The following is an 18343-nucleotide window of genomic DNA, read 5'->3' as shown; positions in this document are numbered from 1 at the left end:
CAGCTAAGTGTTTGCCTAGTTGTCACATTTGGTTTATATGGTGTCAAATTCTGATTTTGGAAAATCTTCGTATGATTGTTGTATTAGATGCATAATAAGATGGCTTACAAATTTTGATTATATGTGTTATTTTGGTATTGTTAATGATTGCGTAATCCTTTTTTTAGTGATGGGTTGCACATATTCATGTTAACGTCGGAACCCCTTTTCTATGGTTGTTGTATGGTATGATTCACAAAATGGTGAATGTGAAATGTTGATGTGTAATTGATTTTCACATTGTAGGGCACGTGAAAAATGTGTACATAAGTGTACGAGCACGAAATAATTCTTTTCGTATGATCCTGTTGATCAAGTTTGCACTCCTCCAAATAATGTTGCTTTGCCACCTGAAAACACAAACGTGAGCTAACCGGCGGGTATGTGCCGAAAATCCCTCCGATGCCTAAGTCAACAACTAGACAATAGACAATAAGCTCTGTGTATTCTAGAGTAAGAATTTGGATACCTGTCCATAGGTCTCGTCATAAGCTTTTATAGACTTTACTTTGGCACAATCCTAGTAGGATTCCAACTCTCCCTATGAGAGTCCTCCTAAGAATCACACACCCTATTCACTACCAACCAAGTGAGATGGTTTTGCACAATCCTAGTAGGACTCTACTCTCCTTAGCAGAGTCCTCCTATGAGTCATACTTCTACTCACTACCAACCAAGTGAGATGGTTTGCACAATCCCAGTAGGACTCTAACTCTCCTTAGTAGAGTCCTACTAGGAGTCTCATCACTGCAAGCCAAGTGAGATGGCTGAACCCTTTACCTCGGTTATACATTTCTGATCGAACTGCCTTATCTCGGTCCCCTGCCATTCGGACCGTGTGATCGAAAGCCAATCTATCGAATGTCACTCTGCCGAGCTATACACAGCTCGGTCCTCGCCATTGATGTTACCTCATTTACCTCGGCTGTCATCTTTACCTCGGCTGATATTGCGGTCAACCAAGTTATTTCGGCTCGGTGATACTTTAAGCACCACTGTCAGTCTTGACTTTGAGATGACGCCCTGCAGAGGTATCCTTTAGCTCAGTTCTCCCCCCACTGATACCTTGATTTTGTCTATTTAGACCGAGCTAACTGCAGCAGTCTTCGACCGAACTAACAAGGACGAGGTCCAATTTGCGAAGCCCAAACACCTCGGCCCATAGTTCGGCCCAAATCCGTAATATGAGATGTCTTCTTGGCGTAAGACCGAGCTACACCAGCCCTTATCTCGGCTCATTGCGCGGCCCAACTTTCAAAGAAGACTTTTCTAGCTCGGCCCAATTTGCTTACAAATTACCCTCTCAATAAGGATAGGTACTTACATTTATTCATGATACAAAAAACGTTATTAAAGAATTTAAAATTGATGTGAATATTTATGAAAATAATGTGAACATTTGTATTAATGTTGGGAACCCTATCAATCACAATGTATAATGGATACCCTTCAACCTTCATATTTGATGCTTCAAAATTTGAAAATGTTGAATTCCGCGAGTTATGAGACAAACAACAACAGAAATTTTTTTAAAGTAAGTTGGGTGCTTGACATTTCCAAATAAAAAGTGAGTTGGGTGCTTGACATTTCCAAATAAAAAAACACACAACGAAATAAACTGAAACCCAAATCCTTAATGTGTCGGATTATGAATAAGGAATAAGGATATAATAGTCAAAAAAATAAAAATAATTATTCTAAAAATATCTTATAGAATAACTTCCCAAGTCAATAAGATTTTTGTGGATATAAGAAATTGTATAGGACTTTTGGATATACATGTCTCTTAAACAGGAGTGTGAGACCCAAAATCCTCTCACATGGATTGTTGATGATATCTAATGAAGAGGTGAGTTAAACTTCTGTAGATTTGCAAAGATGAATATAGTCAGTGCTGCCCAACCGGGGTTCCCGGCCAAGGATACTCCGATGATAAAGTTAGTCACTTGAATTAAGGAGATAAAGTTAGTCACTTGAATTAAGGAAAGAGATGCATAAATGAAGGGTGTTGTATATGCTCTGTTGCAGAGAGGTGAGATATACCTCTATTTCTTGAGATCTCTCTTTTTATAGATGGGGGGTGTGATATTTGTCCCATGGACTTCTTTGTTTGGGCTGGGCCCATTGTCAGGACTTGTTTGGGTTACCCCCTATAAGCTGATATTTTTTGAGCTCCCACAAGGATTTTAGATAAATTTCCCTAATCATTCACATAATTTTAACAAATATATTTTAAAAAACTATTTTTTAAATAATATTTTTGCTTAATTTTTAAAAATAAATATAATTAATTAATTAGCCTGAATATGATTATTATATAATCAAAGAAAAATCATAAAATATTTGAATTGAATGATTTAAATTAGGGTTAATTATATTAAGACCCATTTCACTATTAGCGAATATTAACTTATTTTGTCCTCTAGGAATCCATAAATTTTAATACTCTCATATAAAAATATATCACTTTCATTCATTTCAAGCCTCCTTCAAAAGAGTAGGGATAACAATGGATCAAATTTTTCGAGTTTTACTTGTGAATTCTTATTTTTAAACTCAATTATTTTAGTAATACAATTTTATACTTTATTATAAACTTGATAGTTTTTATTTACCTTCCACTATATTTGACCTTACCCAATCAATACTCTCTTAAACAATATATATTAAAATCGAGTTTCAACAAATACAATCATGTCAGAAATTTTGTCATTCAAAAAATAAATAAATAAATAAAAAGAAAAATAAAGAGTTATATTTGTATAAGTTCATAAATAAGAGTGACAAAGTGATAATAATAATAACAGTAGTGATAGAGGCCTCGAATTTGGCTCGAATGCCGTTGTTTTTTTTTTTTTTTTTTTTCAGCTGCTATGTGTAATAATATATTTTTTTTAAAAGTCTAATATAAAATATTATACATTTCGCACTATCTCATCATATAAAATTATATGAAATTAACAAAATTTAACAAACAGCTTAACTGATCAGTCAATTTTATCACTTAATCAGTCCAACTTAATTGACTGATCAGTCAGATTGTTGATTAAAATTCGTTAATTCTGTATAATTTTGTACGATGAGTTGGTACAAGATGTCTAGTTTTTTGGCACACCCCTACACATAACTACCTTTAAAAAAAATTAAGCAAAAAAAAACGAACATAGCCTAACAAATAAAATAAAATAAAATTAAAAAGAAAATTGATCAGTCAATTTTATTACCCAATCAGTCTAACCCAACTCACTTATAAGATGTTTAATTTTTTAGCGCACCCCTATATATAATCACCCCTATAAAGAACAAAGAGGAAAAAAAATTTAAAAAAAAAAACCAAACTAACACAGCTTTGAAAAAATAAAATAAAATAAAATGAATTTCGAGGCAAATTCGAGACCTCAACCATTTTCCTAATAATAATAAAGCAATATATATGGGTTCACTGGCATCTCCCAAATAAACCACCGCTTTTTTTGAATTTTTTTTTGCCATTAGTGACTTTTTTTTTTCCTTCTAAATTATGTTCAATTTTTTTGTTTTTTTGGATCGGTTAAAAAAAAAATCCAAAAAATAAAGTTGAGAAAGTCAAAATAATCCAACAAAAGGCTATTTTTTTAATACTTTTTTTTCTGATTTTTTTATAAAAAAAATTAATATTCCAATTATTCCTATTGAGTAGAATCTAAAAATTTATTTTTTTTAAAAAAAATTTATGAAAAACAAAAATAAACCAATAAAAAAGCTATATATATATATATAAACATAAGCTTATTTGGCCTGTGCTAAAATACCATGGTATTTTAGGTCTCGTTTGTTAATTATATATTTTAGTCAAAAAATCGTTATAAATTACCATATAATTCTATTTGTCTTTTTATAAAAAGTAAAAAAATTATTAAAATAATCAATTTTCAAACAAGACCTTTAACACATTAAGCCTCCGTTTGGGAAGTGGGTTGGCTTTTTGGCTTTTTGGCTTTTTGACTATTTTAGCCTGGTTTGGGAAGGGCTTTTTGGCTTTTTGACTTTTTTGACTTTTTTTGTGAGAGAGAATTGTAATGATTATGGGTTGGATTTGATGTTTTGTTTTTTGTGGCTAAAATAGCCTATTTTATTTTTTATGGCTATTTTAGCCAAAAAAGCCTGGGCTTTTCCTTCCCAAACAGAGGCTAAGATTACAATCATTTTATTTGTGTTACATTCCATTTATTTGAACCACGTCACTTCAACCTTAATTTATATTTTATATATATTTTTTATTTTATAAAAAAATCAAATAATATACTAATCTAATACATTTTAGACAAGTGTAACTCTTCAAAAGAAAATGTTTGGTGGTCACAAATTTTATAGCTCAAATGATTCGAAACTGCTAAAATAACGTCGTTTTGCACCTAAAACGACGTCGTTTTCCACCTAAAACGACGTCGTTTTCAGTGTTTTGAGCCATTTAAACTACAGAATTTGTGGCGCATAGCATTTCAAATTATTAAGGAAGAATGGGTGATCACTGACCTAACCGGACAGAACCGGACGTGTGTTGAACCGGACAGGAGCCTTCTTATCCCTTTATTAGAGAATGAGAGGAGACTTTGAAGCAGAGTTGAGAGAGACTGTAAATTATTAGGGTTAGGCAAATTGGCCATTGAAGAGGCGGCGAAGAAGAAGATCTGATACAGAAAATTGGGAAGTGATGAGAAACGGGGGATGAATATTTGCCGAAAATCTTTGGGGATTGGTGGCTTGGAAAGCTTCGTTCTTTTCTCTTTTGAATGAATTTAATAGCTTTCCAAGTCCACCCATTCCTATTGTTTTCGGCCTTCTCTCTCCTTTCTCTTCTTTCGCTTCTTCACCGTCATCATATCCAACCCCTCAATTTTCCCAACTGGTATTTTTCTTTTTCTCTTTCTTTTTCTCTTTATCTTTACCATCAATCAAACATGATTATTTAATCTCTGCTTTTGAAGAATCTTGCAGATCTACTCTGATGATGGTTGATCAGCAAAAGGGCTTTGTTTTGATGCTAATTTCTCAAATCACAGATTGTCAGCTTTGATGTTGAATAGTTGTCACTTGTTTGCTCAAAAATAGGAAGGTTGCTTAATTTACTTCCACAAAAATAGGATTTTTTTTTGTTGGGAACAAAAAATAGGAAGGTTTTTTACCCAAAAATTATTTACCTGAACTCTATGTCAGAGGTGATATTCTTTTAATTTTAATGGGAAAAAAATGATATACAAGTTCACTATTGGTTGATAATCCGAGGAGAAGGTGAGAGAGAGAGTTGTCATATGTATTCTAACGCAGATTTGGAAAAAAAAGAGGAAAAAAAAAAAAAAAAAAAGGGAAATGTGATTAAAATATATTAATAATTTACCTATTTTTAATTTTTTTTTTCTTTTTTTGCCTTTTTAAATCTGTTCGTAAATTTTTAAACCAAATACGACATAAGGGTTTAGGATTTGAGGATTTGAGGGGCAATTTGAGAAGAGAAAGGGAAATTCTTAAACCAAACACACAGCCTAAGAGTTTAGGATTTGAGGAGTGATTTAGAATGAAAAAAAGAAAGTGTAATATGAATAAAATATATATCTGCAATTTACTTAGACAAACCTTTTCCCTTTTCCTTTTTCCTTAAAAAAAATTTTCTTCAATTTTATGAACCAAACACAGCCTACTTGATTGCCACTGATTGCCACACATTGGGTCCAAAACATGGATCTAATATTTGGATTAGAATAGCAAAATCCTTTTAATTATGTTTGGATTATGGATCTCCAATGGGAAAGGAAGATAATTCATTATATGATCAACATGAATGATCTTTAAAAAAGAAAAAAGTTTGGTTCTTTGTAGCTAAACATATAGCTTGTGACTGCTTATTATCAAAACATTGACAAGGAAATGGGAGCACATAACCTCTGAATTTGGGTTCAACAGTGATTGTTTTGTGCAGTACTAAGAGAGCGTTTTTTAGAAGCAAATCCATTGTAGTTATAGTTTGGTATAACTCTCCTTCACATAGAACTTTCTGTTAAAATCTAGTTCGTTAGACTATTACATAATTTTCTCAAGGATCTTTTCATCTTGGTACATAAGTAAAACTTCTTGTTATGTATATGTACGCCATCTGCAGTGACATGGAGTATGACATGCACTCACTCAAAGGGGCTCCATGACATCCTTTAAGATGAATAATCTTGTTTTTTTTTTAAATTTTTTTATGGTGGTTTGATTTCTTTTTCTAAATAAGTTGGTTTTGTTAGTAGCTTATTAACATATAGCTTGTGGCTTATTAAGAAACTGGGAACATATGTCCTCTGAATTTAGGTTCAACAATGATTGTTTTGGCAGTACTTGGAGATTGTTTTTTTAGAGTAACTTTAATGTGGCTTTAGTCTGATAATTCTCTCTCATAGAGCTTTCTGTTAAAATCAAGTTTTTAGACTATTACATTAATTTGCTTATGGATCAATACATCTTAATACATGTAACACAGTAAAACTTCTTGTTATATATGCATCTTCTGCAGTGACATGGAGTATGACATGCACTTTCTGGCTTCAAAAGAACCCCTAAAGTTGTGCCATGTAAGCAATTCTATTCAACCGGTAGAATGTGTATATAACATGAATAGTTTTGTTGACACTGCCAATAAACATAGGCATCAAAATAGGCATATTCAGTTGGATACAAACATGAACATGCACAGCAGTTAAAATGTCGTAATCTCTCTCCTTTAAAATCATTTTTGACCAGATCCAGTAGCGAAACATACATCTTGTAACTTCTTAAGTATCGAAACTTTGACAAGGAAATGGGAATATGACCTCTGAATTTGGGTTCAACAGTGATTGGTTTGGCTGTACAAGGAGTTTTTTTTTGAAGAGTGACTTCAATGGGGTTGTAGTTTGTGGTGGCTCATTCTGCTGAAAATCTAGTTCTTATATTTTACTTTTTTTTCTTTTTTTTTTTTCCTTTTTTTTTCTTCTTGTTGCATACATAAAGTAAAACTTAATTGTTATGTATATGCCATCTGCAGTAACACGGAATGTGAAATGCACGTATGGCTTCAGAGAGGCGTGTTTTTAGCTTTTACTATTTGATTATCAGCTTCAGGTTCTAGAGATCCCACTGCTGTATTGGCTCCATTACGTTTTCCTTGTTTCTTCTTTTAATTAATTTTTGTTTCCTAACCCAAAGTCTGCATTGCTGCGAGTTTTTTTTTTTTTTCAAAGGAAGGTATGCAACGAGCCTATTGACTAAGCCAAAGTTTGCTGCTCGCTCACGCATTCCAGCCTTGAGCAATAATTTTTACCCATTGCGGTCTGCTGTAATTGATCCTTGTGGCTGATGCTTGTTGCAGGCTTGTTCAATCGCCAGAGGTCAACGGCGATGTGGGTGTTTTTGGTACCTCTCAGCTGGATGTTTGTTGATAGTTAGGATTGGAGCCTTCTTTCCCTTTTTTAGCTGTCTTAGTTTTTAGTTTGATATTGTTGTAAATATGAAGGTTGCTTTTTCATTCTCCTCATGATGAAGGATGCTTTGCTATTCTGTATTGTGTTCCTTTTTTAAGCCTGTAAGAGTCTTGTTATCTCCTGTTTCTATCTTTATATTTGAATGAGGTTATTTTTCTTGCCCCAAAAAGTGAGAAAAAAGAGTACTTTGAAGTGGGAAAAAAAAAAGAAAAAAGAGTACTTCGGAGTGGTGATAATTAAACGCTCTTTAAATACTAATAAAAAATTATTATTATTATTACCAAGTCTAGAGATTAGACCCCGACTTGCTTTGGATATAGTTTATTTTTTGATTATTTATTTATTTATTACAAAAAGATGTGTGAAAAAATAAAAAAAATGATATGGTCTATATAAGTTAATAAACTGTTATTGTGTACCAAAAACAAGCTGTCACGTTAACTTTTTTAGTTCTTTTTTGGTTAATTAAGCAAAAAAATTTAAAAAAGTGTTTGTCTCTAATTAAAAAAAACTAATCATGGAAAAAAAAAAATTAAAAACCCACCTAACTTTCTCAACAAGAAAGGGATTTTTTTTTCACAGAACCCAAAAAAAAAAAAAAAAAAAAAAAATGGCAACTATATTCTATTCTAAAAATGTAAAAAAGTTAGTACTAAAAAAAGTCATTAATAATAATGAATATACATACAGGATGATGCTATCAAAGAAATTACTTTGCTCATAGAATTTCACTTGTATTTTTTGATTACAGAATCAATAACAAAAAATAATCATGATGTCATTAAGGAGATTGTTTCACTCAAATTCACGTGGTTGATTTTAATATAATTCAAAAAACATATACAAAATCTTGAAATTCACATGGTTGGTTTTAATATAATTCAAAGAACATACACAAAATCTTGTATGCAAGGGGGAAAAAAATGAAAAGAAAAGAAAAGAAAAATGTGACTAGTCATATTCAATATGAATTTGATTTGTATGATATAATTCAAAGAACATATACAAAATCTTGTATACAAGGGGGAAAAAAAAGAAAAGAAAATAAAAGAAAAGAAAAATGTGACTAGTCATATTCAATATGAATTTGATTTGTATGCTATGCACAACTAAGAGAATGACTGCTGAGCTGTTGTGTTCAAACGTCTCAATTCTACCCGCTGTTTTATCTTCTCACCATAGTGTGTTGCTTCAACCTCACTGCTGAAGCATAAATGAAAATTGAGAGAGAGATGAAAATATCACAAAGCTTAACAACCATTAGGTGTGCCATCTCCATTCACTCATTCTCACTTGGACCTCCACTTAACCTTTTTATTGCACACAAAATTCATCTAATTGTCACTGCCTCATTCACATCCTCATCAAGAAACTTAGCAATCCCTGTGAATTTCTTAGGCTATGGCATTCGATTCATCGGCTGACCCTGTTCGGGAAATTTCCCTCAAACAAAAGTTTGATTGCCACTCATTTGCAGGACTCAAGTTCATCTTAGGCACCCTTACCATACTCATCATCATTTCTCATGGAGGTACATTTCATTGCTTACGGGTCTTTCAAACTTTTGATTCTTCTACCTTTTTGGTGTAATGGGTACTTATTTTCTAGCTATTAATTTGTAATTTCAGAGGCATACGATCCGTTGGATCCGTTCGGAAACATAACAATCAAATGGGATGTAGTGTCCTGGACAGCAGATGGTTATGTGGTATGTATCATCTTAATAGTGACCATTGATATATATATATATATATATCCACACACATTGGGCTGCAAATAAATTGAACTGCTCATGAACTTGGCTTGACGCGGGTCAATAAGAACTTGACTCATTGGCTCGTTATGTATATAAATGAATCCGAAACAGACTTTCAGATAGAACAAGCTCGATTCATTTATTATTAATTTAAATACCAGGATAAATATATTAGATAATGTAAAATGTATTATATATGCATATTTAATATAAAATAATATTTATTGAGCTTCAAGTTGAGCTTGAGCAGGATTACTATTTACGAACCGAGCTGATCTGAGCTCTAATTAGATTAATTTCGAGCTCGATAAACCAATGAGTCAAGCTCAAGCCCTGTAAAGCTGGGCTTGACTCGTTTGTAGCCCTACATACACACACATAATACTATGGTCATTTGACAAGTCATCCAGGCTGCAGTGACAATGAACAACTTCCAAATGTATCGGCACATCATGAGCCCCGGGTGGACCTTGACATGGTCATGGGCAAAGAAGGATGTGATTTGGTCTATGGTTGGAGCACAAGCCACTGAGCAAGGAGATTGTTCCAAGTTCAAAGGAAACGTACCTCACTGCTGCAAGAAAACCCCTACCATTGTCGACTTGCTTCCCGGAGTTCCTTACAACCAACAGTTCTCAAACTGTTGCAAAGGCGGTGTTGTGGCAGCATGGGGCCAAGATCCAGCGGCTGCAGTCTCTGCCTTCCAGGTCAGCGTTGGACAGGCTGGGACTTCCAATAAAACAGTGAAACTTCCCAAGAACTTCACTCTCCTGGGTCCGGGACCAGGGTACACGTGCGGCCCTGCAAAGATTGTGCCATCCACAGTCTTTCTCACTCCAGATCGCAGGCGAAAAACTCAAGCATTGAGTAAGATTTTGTTCTCCTGATCATTGTTCAATATACTACATCTTAAGAGAGTGAAATCCTGATCATTGATCACTTGAATGCAGTGACATGGAATGTGACGTGTACTTATTCGCAATTTCTGGCTTCCAAAAACCCGAGCTGTTGTGTATCTTTCTCTTCTTTCTACAACAAGACAATCACACCTTGTCCGACATGTTCTTGCGGTTGCCAAAGCAAAAAAAACTGCATCATGTAATCCTTCTTTTCAACTTTCATGCATATAAATCTGTATAGTAGTGGCTAATATATGCTCTTTGGCTCTGGACGAACAGGAGCAACTCGAAGAGACTGAACATGGCAGGAATCAATACTCCGAGAAAGGATAGTACACCGCTGCTACAGTGCACTCATCATATGTGTCCGATAAGGGTGCACTGGCACGTGAAGCTTAACTACAAGGATTATTGGAGAGTGAAGATAGCGATCACTAATTTCAATTACAAACTGAACTACACGCAGTGGACTCTTGTGGCGCAGCATCCCAATCTCAACAACGTGACTCAAGTTTTCAGCTTTGACTACAAGCCTCTTGTCCCCTACCAATCCATAAGTGAGTGCCCGAGACTTCGAACATGTTATTATTACTTGCATTTCCACTAAACAACCTCCAAACACGAAGCTTAGTACTTGGATACTATGTTGACCACATGCAGATGACACTGGCATGTTCTACGGCATGAAATTCTACAATGACCTGCTAATGGAAGCTGGACCGTTTGGAAATGTCCAATCTGAGGTACTTCTTCAAAAGAACCAGGAAACATTTACGTTCAAGCAAGGATGGGCATTCCCTCGGAAGGTTTACTTTAATGGGGATGAATGCAAGCTTCCACCTCCCGACGCCTATCCAGTTTTACCAAACTCTGCCAAAGGAAATCATATTGCATTTTTGACACTGGCAGCTTCGGTGCTGTTGACGTTGCTGTTCATCTGTTGATCATGAACACGGGTTTTTTAGGTTATGCCAGGAAGAGAAATTGAGCAAAGCGGTTTTGAAGGAATGATCATCTTTCTCAAGGGATAGGAGCGATGGCCAGATGCAGGAAAAAAGAAGAAGAAAGAAGATGTTCTATATGAAGACAAATAAAGGTCAAGTTTGTGAACAATTAAAGAGAATATAAATTCCATACTAATTTGTATTGTACCATTACCTATAAGGTTTGTCCGTAGTACAAAAATATATATCCCAGTATATTCATCGCACTCTAGTAGTTTATTTTAGCTTCCATACGATCTTATCTTAAACAGAGCTCAGACAGATTTGCAAGCTTGAGAAGCTGAACAAACACGGGATAAAAAAAGTTAACTAGCTTGGCAACGAAAATGTTTTTTCCTGACAACAAAAATTTAAAATATACATTTTAGTCAGCCTTGATAAATTTGCACATTGCATCTATACCATAATTGAAATATTGAACTACTGACATATAACTGAATCTCATGATCTATCTTATCCTTTCTATCTTTTATTATTTAACAATTAAGATCACAAATTTCACAATGCTTACAAAAATCATAGCAAGTAAAAAAAATATATATATATATATATAAAGATATTTTCCTTAAAAAATCACTAGGAGAAGTTAAATAATTACCTGCGCACGATCGGGACTGATGCCTTCTCTTCGCTCAAGCTTCCGTTTATCTTATTCATTTCCTATCATTCAAAAACAAAAGCAAAAGCAAATGCATAGACAACAAAATTTACCCTTCAATTTGGATTTTATTTGTAATTCAAGTGTTGCCAACAGTAAAACCGAAACAAGAAGAAGCATAAAAAGTAAAGGATCAAAGTTGTATAATGGAACCCTACTCAATTCACACGGCCGTGATCAGATCAACCAACTTCCCCATCAAAACAAGTCATAAGTTTGAATCCCAGGATTACATTACAACATCCTCCTTCATCTACACTCATAGATGATCAAATTCTCTCAAATTCAATTCCACACAAAATCTTAAGAAACCCGTAATACATGATACAGGCATTCTTCTTATTGAGTGCTTCCCCGAATCCTGCAGATTTCTTCATTTGATTATCAATCATCTCGACTCCTTCCTTCCTTCCTTCCTTCCCCAGTACTCTTAATTAGATAGAACAAGAAACGTTTTCTCATCTCATCTGGGTAGGTGACATCCCCACTCACTCACCCATTCTATCAAACAGGTTCAAGGCATCTTCGGTCTTGTGAATTTTACACAAACAACTAACATAACATCGAATTAAATTAATGTTTCCACATTGCGAGGAACACCCACAACATCCATGTCCACTAACACCCTTTTTAGTCAGGAAAGAACTCATCTCAATTGGCAAACTCTTCACCATTTTCTCAGCATAGCTCGCAAACCCATGATCACATTAACAATCGACTTCAATCACTCACTGTTTCCAACAAACCCCCGTAATCTCGAACGAGCCGATCGACTGACCCATGATTTTAGGGTTTTAGTCCTAGCAATTGAGAGAGAGAGAGAGAGAGAGAGAGAGAGAGATATGAGAATGAAGAAGAACGCGATGATGGGATTGTTGAATTGACGACGAAGATGAAGCAAAATACTACGCCTCTGTTTGGCAAGTTGATTTTGAGGCTTTTTTTTTTTTTTTTTTTTTTTTTTTTGACTATTTTAGCTATAAAAAATAAAATAGGCTATTTTAGTCATAACAAACAAAATATTACATTCAACATCTCCAACGGTAGTAGGCATTTTACCTCTCTAAATATTACTATAAAGTATATATTTTATTTTGCCTATCAACTGTTTTATGTTTTTACTCCAACCATGCTCTTTATTTTAACTATTTATTCAAATACTATTAATTTTATAGAATGTCACGTCAACAACAAAGATGGAGGGAAATGATCCTAATGATTGAATATATTTTGCCTAGCGTTGAAGGCTAGCTACATGTAGCTAGTGAATATGAGTTGAGCCAACATGCCTAATCATATGCCTAGTGCATTGGAATTGAAAAAAATGAATCACACTAGGCATTTTAACTAACAAGTATTATATGCCTAGTGCATTGGAGATGCTATTACATTCTTCTCTCACAAAAAAAGTCAAAAAAGCCAAAAAGTCAAAAAGCCCTTCCCAAACCAAGCTTTTTAGCTCAGGGTAAAATAGCCAAAAAAGCCAAAAAGCCAACCTACTTCCCAAACCAAGCCTTTGTATAATTTAAATAAAAAAATAAAAAAATCATTCAATATGCTCACAACATATGAAAATATATTATATATATTTCTTATATTCAATGAATTTTTAAAAATATTTTATATAATTTATATATTTTTTTACGTATACCTAAATGAAGTAAAATTTAAAAAATGAAGATTAAAAATTCAAAAAATTGTTTTTAAAAATTACAAATCAAATAGAGTGAGTTTTTGTATTTTTATATTTACAATTTTCTTAAAATTTCATGAGTGAAATGATTTCTTATATTTTTCTTTTTGGAGATCTTTATGTTTGATTGCATGATATTACAAGTATACTCTATGATGAAATTTTAATTTGGAGTTTGGATTCCTCCAATCCAGATCTAAATTAGAAGGCATAATTTGATTAGTAATGTATGAGCACAGAAATAATCTTCTCGTATAATCCTGTTGATCAAGTTTGCACTCCTCCAAACATCGTTGCTTTGCCACCTGAAAACACAAACGCGAGCTAGTCGGCGGGTTTGTGCCGAAAACCCCTCCGATGCCTAAGTCAGCAACTACACAATAGACAATAAACTCTGTGTATTCTAGAGTAAGAATTGGGATACCTGTACATACGTCTGGTCATGAGCTTTTATAGACTTTACTTCGCACAATCCTAGTAGGATTCCAACTCTCCTTATAAGAGTCCTTCTAGGAATCATACACCCTACTCACTACTAACCAAGTGAGATGGTTTGCACAATCCTAGTAGGACTTTACTCTCCTTAGTAGAGTCCTCATAGGAGTGACACTCCTACTCACTACCAACCAAGTGAGATGGTTTTGCATAACCCTAGTAGGACTCTATTCTCCTTAGCAGAGTCCTCCTAGGAGTCTCAAGCCTAAGGATAATGATTATCCTAAAACACCCTCATCACTGCAAGCCAAGTAAGATGGCTGAACCCTTACCTCGGCTGACATTGCGGTCGGCCGTGCCTACACAGCTCGGTGATACTTTAAGCACCACTGTCAGTCTTGACTCTAAGATGACGCCCTGCAGAGCTATCCTTTAGCTCGGTTCTCCCTCCACTGATACCTCGGTCCAAGATAGCTAGGTCAGGTCACTGGTAGCCCATCTCTGACCGACCCGATGTTTAGATGATCAAGGACCGTGCTACATAAATAATTATCTCGGCCCATAGTTCGGTCCAAACCCGAAATATGAGATGTCTTATTGGCCTAAGACCGAGCTACACCAGCCCTTATCGCGGCCCATTACGCGGCCCAACTCCCAAAGAAGACTATTCCTAGCTCGGTCCAATTTGTTTACAAATTACCCTCTCAATTGCCCCTTAATTCCATTTGCGAAGCATGATTGGGATTATTTTTCCTCCAGCCGAGCTAAGAACGGCCCACTCTGCCGAGATAAAAAGTTGTTCGGTTTCATAGCTCGTTCGGCCCCAATAAGCCTTGTCAGTTGCTCAACATGTTCTTCTACTAATTTGGCACGACGTCATTCCCAAGATACGTGGCATACCCCTATTATTCTCGTTCTCTTGTTACAATCGTCATGTACTTTCAAAATTTTGAACAGCTCTGCCTTTTTGCCTTTAATATTTATATCCTTCGAGTTCGCAATCATATGAGAATGCGTTCTTTTAGTGTAACCGGGCTATATGCCACACCTTTTGTAATCATTTTCCAATTAATGAAAAATTTCGATCTCTTTGCTCGGTTGTTGTGTTTTTTTTTCAATGTTTTACATTATTCCGACCGCCAACCTAGCCAGACTAATTAGCTTGGCCTTACCTGATCCTGCCAACCTTCTTTGGTCGAGATACGCATCTCAGTTGAAGAATCCAAAAAACTTGTTGGTCAAACATGCCAACCTACTTTGGCCGAGGTAATTGTCCTCCCGGCCAAAGAGTGCAAAATTTTTGTTGGTCATACCTGCCTACTTTCTGTAGTCTAGATCCTTATCTCGGCTTAGGAGAGCTAAATGTTGGTTATTCCTGCCAACCTTCTTCAGCCTAGATCCTTATCTCGGCTGAAGAGAGCTAAATGTTGGTCATACCTGCCAACTTCCTACAGCCTAGATCCTTATCTCGGTTTAGGAGAGCTAAATGTTGGTTATTCCTGCCAACCTTCTTCAGTTTAGATCCTTATCTCGGCTAAAGAGAGCTAAATGTTGGTCATACCTGCCAACTTCCTGCAGCCTAGATCCTTATCTCGGCTTAGGAATGAAAAAAGTGTTGGTCAAACCTTCCAACCTTTTTTGTTGCCCCCCAATTGGGCAAAGGCTTATTTAGAAAAAGTTGGTCAAACCTGCCAACCCACTTTGCCCCCAGTTGGGCAAAGAATTTTGCGCGGTCAGTCCTACTTGTCAACTGTGTTAACTCTGGCTAAAGGCTTTTTGTCTGGTATCACTGTTGTGCCAGACTCCACCTTGGTGCGCGCCCCATCTTCCTTTACCCGGATGTGTTGGTGCACTCTCTTCATTAGGACTTCCATAGTAAGGGGTGACGCCATTATCATTGAATCCCTCAACTTATTGCTAGCCGGCAAACCTCGTTTGTACTGTGCGATAGTTAGGTTTGTAGGGCAATCTCCAATCTAATTAAAAGTCTCCCAATACCGATTATTGTAAGACCTCAATGCTTCTTTCTCGTTCATGTCTATGGAGAGAAGCTGGTCAATCTCCACTGGTGTCTTGGTGTTTGTTTTGAATCTGGTCACAAATGCCTCCGTTAGTTGCGCTCACGAAGCTATGTTACCTTCTGGCAACCTTTCAAACTACGTTAAACCCAGGTCACCAAGGCTAGAAGGAAACATGATACACATTAGAGCCTCGTTTCGCTGATACACGGCCATAACCTGGTAAAAGTGGCTCAAGTGTATGTAGGGGTCCGACTTCCCCTCATAAGTAGTGAATTTGGTCTGGTGGAAGCCTGAGGATAATGATGCGTTCTCTATTGCCGGAATGAACAGTGAGCTCTGCAACCTTGCTAATGCTTTGTCTGCTGGTTCATAGGCAAGACGTGGCTCTGGAATTTCAACCTCGACACTCCCATGTGTTCTAGGAGCCAATCGTTGTAGTGCAGAGACTCTGCGGGGGTCGCGAGCCTGAGTGTGTTCTCTCTTTTGAGCCTTTTCAGTCCTCATTCTCTCAGGCCTGGAGTAGCGTGTCTTGGAAGTCTTTGATTATGTATCGCCCGACCTGAGGTTTCTACTTTTAGTTTGTGATGGTGTGACTTGTCTGTCACGATCTTCTGAGTGGCAAGAGTATGTGTTGCCTTTGCGCCGCTCTTTTACTGCCACCCCTTTGCCTTTTATCTGGCTCTTCATAGACTGTATGTCAACCACCATTCTTCTTATTACTTCGTCTTGCTCCCTTACGCGATCTTCGAGAACCTGAGGATCCATCTTCCGCCTCTGTCTATCAGGGCTTTAAGAGCGATGTGGACTTGAGCCCCGTCTTTCTCTCGATTCTCTCCGCGGATTCCTTCGTTGGGGATCTAATTCCGCCATGGGTGGGATAGAAGGTAAACCTTCGCGCCTCCTACCCTCTTCCGAGGTTTGCCCATCTATAGCAGATTGCGAAAAATCTTCGTTGTGCGCCATTGATTTCAACTAGAGAGGAAAACTCGATCAAAAAGTTTTGTTCTATGTGTAATTCCCATAGACGGCGCCAATTGTATGAGCACAGAAATAATCTTCTCGTATAATTCTATTGATCAAGTTTGCACTCCTCCAAACATCGTTGCTTTGCCACCTGAAAACACAAACACGAGCTAGCCGGCGGGTTTGTGCCTAAAACCCCTCTGATGCCTAAGTCAGCAACTAGACAATAGACAATAAACTCTGTGTATTCTAGAGTAAGAATTGTGATACCTGTACATAGGTCTGGTCATGAGCTTTTATAGACTTTACTTTGCACAATCCTAGTAGGATTCCAACTCTCCTTATAAAAGTCATTCTAGGAATCACACACCCTACTCACTACCAACCAAGTGAGATGGTTTGCACAATCCTAGTAGGACTTTACTCTTCTCAGCAAAGTCCTCTTAGGAGTTACACTCCTACTCATTACCAACCAAGTGAGATGGTTTTGCATAATCCTAGCAGGACTCTACTCTCCTTAGCAGAGTCCTCCTAGGAGTCTCAAGCCCATGGATAATGATTATCCATAAAACACCCTCATCACTGCAAGCCAAGTGAGATGGCTGAACCCTTACCTCGACTGACATTGCGGTCAACCATGCTCACACAGCTCGGTGATACTTTAAGCACCACTGTCAGTCTTGACTCTGAGATGATGCCCTGCAGAGCTATCCTTTAGCTCGGTTCTCCCTCCACTGATACCTCAGTCCAGGATAGCTAAGTCAGGTCACTGGTAGCCCATCTCTGACCGACCCGATGTTTAGATGATCAAGGACCGTGCTACATAAATAATTACCTCAGCCTATAGTTTGGCCCAAACCCGAAATATGAGATGTCTTCTTGGCCTAAGACAGAGCTACGCCAGCCCTTATCTCGGCCCAACTCCCAAAGAAGACTCTTCCTAGCTTGGCCCAATTTGTTTACAAATTACCCTCTTAAGTAAGATTCATTATATTTTGTGTTTTGCTAATTTGGACTATTTATTTTATAAAATATTTTTATAATTATTTATTAAAAAAATTAAATTAACTCAATAATTATAGCCTATTTAATTTAATGTTTTAATACAAAAAAATAAAAGATAAATTACATTTGATCATCATTATATTTGACTACTTTTTCACTTTGACTCTTAAAATTTATTTATTTTTCACTTTAATCTTTCATGGTTTAAGTTTTTCTCATTGTACATCTAAAGCTAACTATTGTTCAAAATTAGACAAAAAATGGCACAATAATTGTCACATAATATAAAAAATATATAATTATATTAGAGTTTAAGTTTATGTTAGAGGTGCGAGTGGCTTGGTTTGGCATCTTCAAAAAAAGTCAAAAAGTCAAAAAGTCATATAATCTTA

At 36.0% G+C, this 18343-nt stretch overlaps 1 protein-coding gene and 2 long non-coding RNA genes across 5 annotated transcripts; 2 read left to right on the top strand and 1 right to left on the bottom strand.

The window, feature by feature from the left end:
• Nucleotides 1-4637: 4637 nt before the first annotated feature.
• Nucleotides 4638-5289, top strand: LOC114262923 (uncharacterized). 2 transcript variants are annotated; one of them, XR_014327739.1, is made up of 2 exons: nucleotides 4638-4927; nucleotides 5017-5289. It is a non-coding gene; the product is annotated as an uncharacterized LOC114262923 (long non-coding RNA). The 2 variants fall into 2 exon arrangements; XR_014327738.1 differs by having other exon boundaries at nucleotides 4639-4927; nucleotides 5007-5289.
• A 3073-nt stretch (nucleotides 5290-8362) lies between these two features.
• LOC114262921 (COBRA-like protein 4) lies at nucleotides 8363-11379 on the top strand. The gene is made up of 6 exons (XM_028203384.2): nucleotides 8363-9048; nucleotides 9146-9225; nucleotides 9684-10140; nucleotides 10224-10371; nucleotides 10452-10729; nucleotides 10833-11379. Exons 1-6 carry the CDS (start codon nucleotides 8919-8921, stop codon nucleotides 11114-11116), a joined length of 1377 nt encoding a protein of 458 aa, XP_028059185.2. The 5' UTR covers nucleotides 8363-8918; the 3' UTR covers nucleotides 11117-11379.
• LOC114262922 (uncharacterized) lies at nucleotides 9477-12747 on the bottom strand. 2 transcript variants are annotated; one of them, XR_003629492.2, is made up of 3 exons: nucleotides 11775-12728; nucleotides 11331-11456; nucleotides 9477-11109 (listed from the first exon to the last, which is right to left on the bottom strand). It is a non-coding gene; the product is annotated as an uncharacterized LOC114262922 (long non-coding RNA). The 2 variants fall into 2 exon arrangements; XR_014327737.1 differs by lacking the exon at nucleotides 11331-11456 and having other exon boundaries at nucleotides 11775-12747.
• Nucleotides 12748-18343: the final 5596 nt, after the last annotated feature.

The sequence above is a fragment of the Camellia sinensis genome, chromosome 4, assembly GCF_055761805.1.
Source record: "Camellia sinensis isolate YWXY chromosome 4, ASM5576180v1, whole genome shotgun sequence".
Classification (NCBI taxonomy): domain Eukaryota; kingdom Viridiplantae; phylum Streptophyta; class Magnoliopsida; order Ericales; family Theaceae; genus Camellia; species Camellia sinensis.
The sequence above is the reverse complement of the archived record's forward strand: the minus strand, read 5'-3'. Positions and strand labels throughout refer to the sequence as shown.

What these genes read in the sequence shown, in the direction of transcription:
- LOC114262921 (XM_028203384.2), top strand. Translation starts at nt 8,919, where the DNA reads ATGGCATTCGATTCATCGGCTGACCCTGTTCGGGAAATTTCCCTCAAA. An exon ending in GCGAAAAACTCAAGCATTGA is followed by an intron (nt 10,141 to 10,223) that starts GTAAGATTTTGT and finishes ACTTGAATGCAG; the next exon opens with TGACATGGAATGTGACGTGT. An exon ending in TGTCCCCTACCAATCCATAA is followed by an intron (nt 10,730 to 10,832) that starts GTGAGTGCCCGA and finishes GACCACATGCAG; the next exon opens with ATGACACTGGCATGTTCTAC.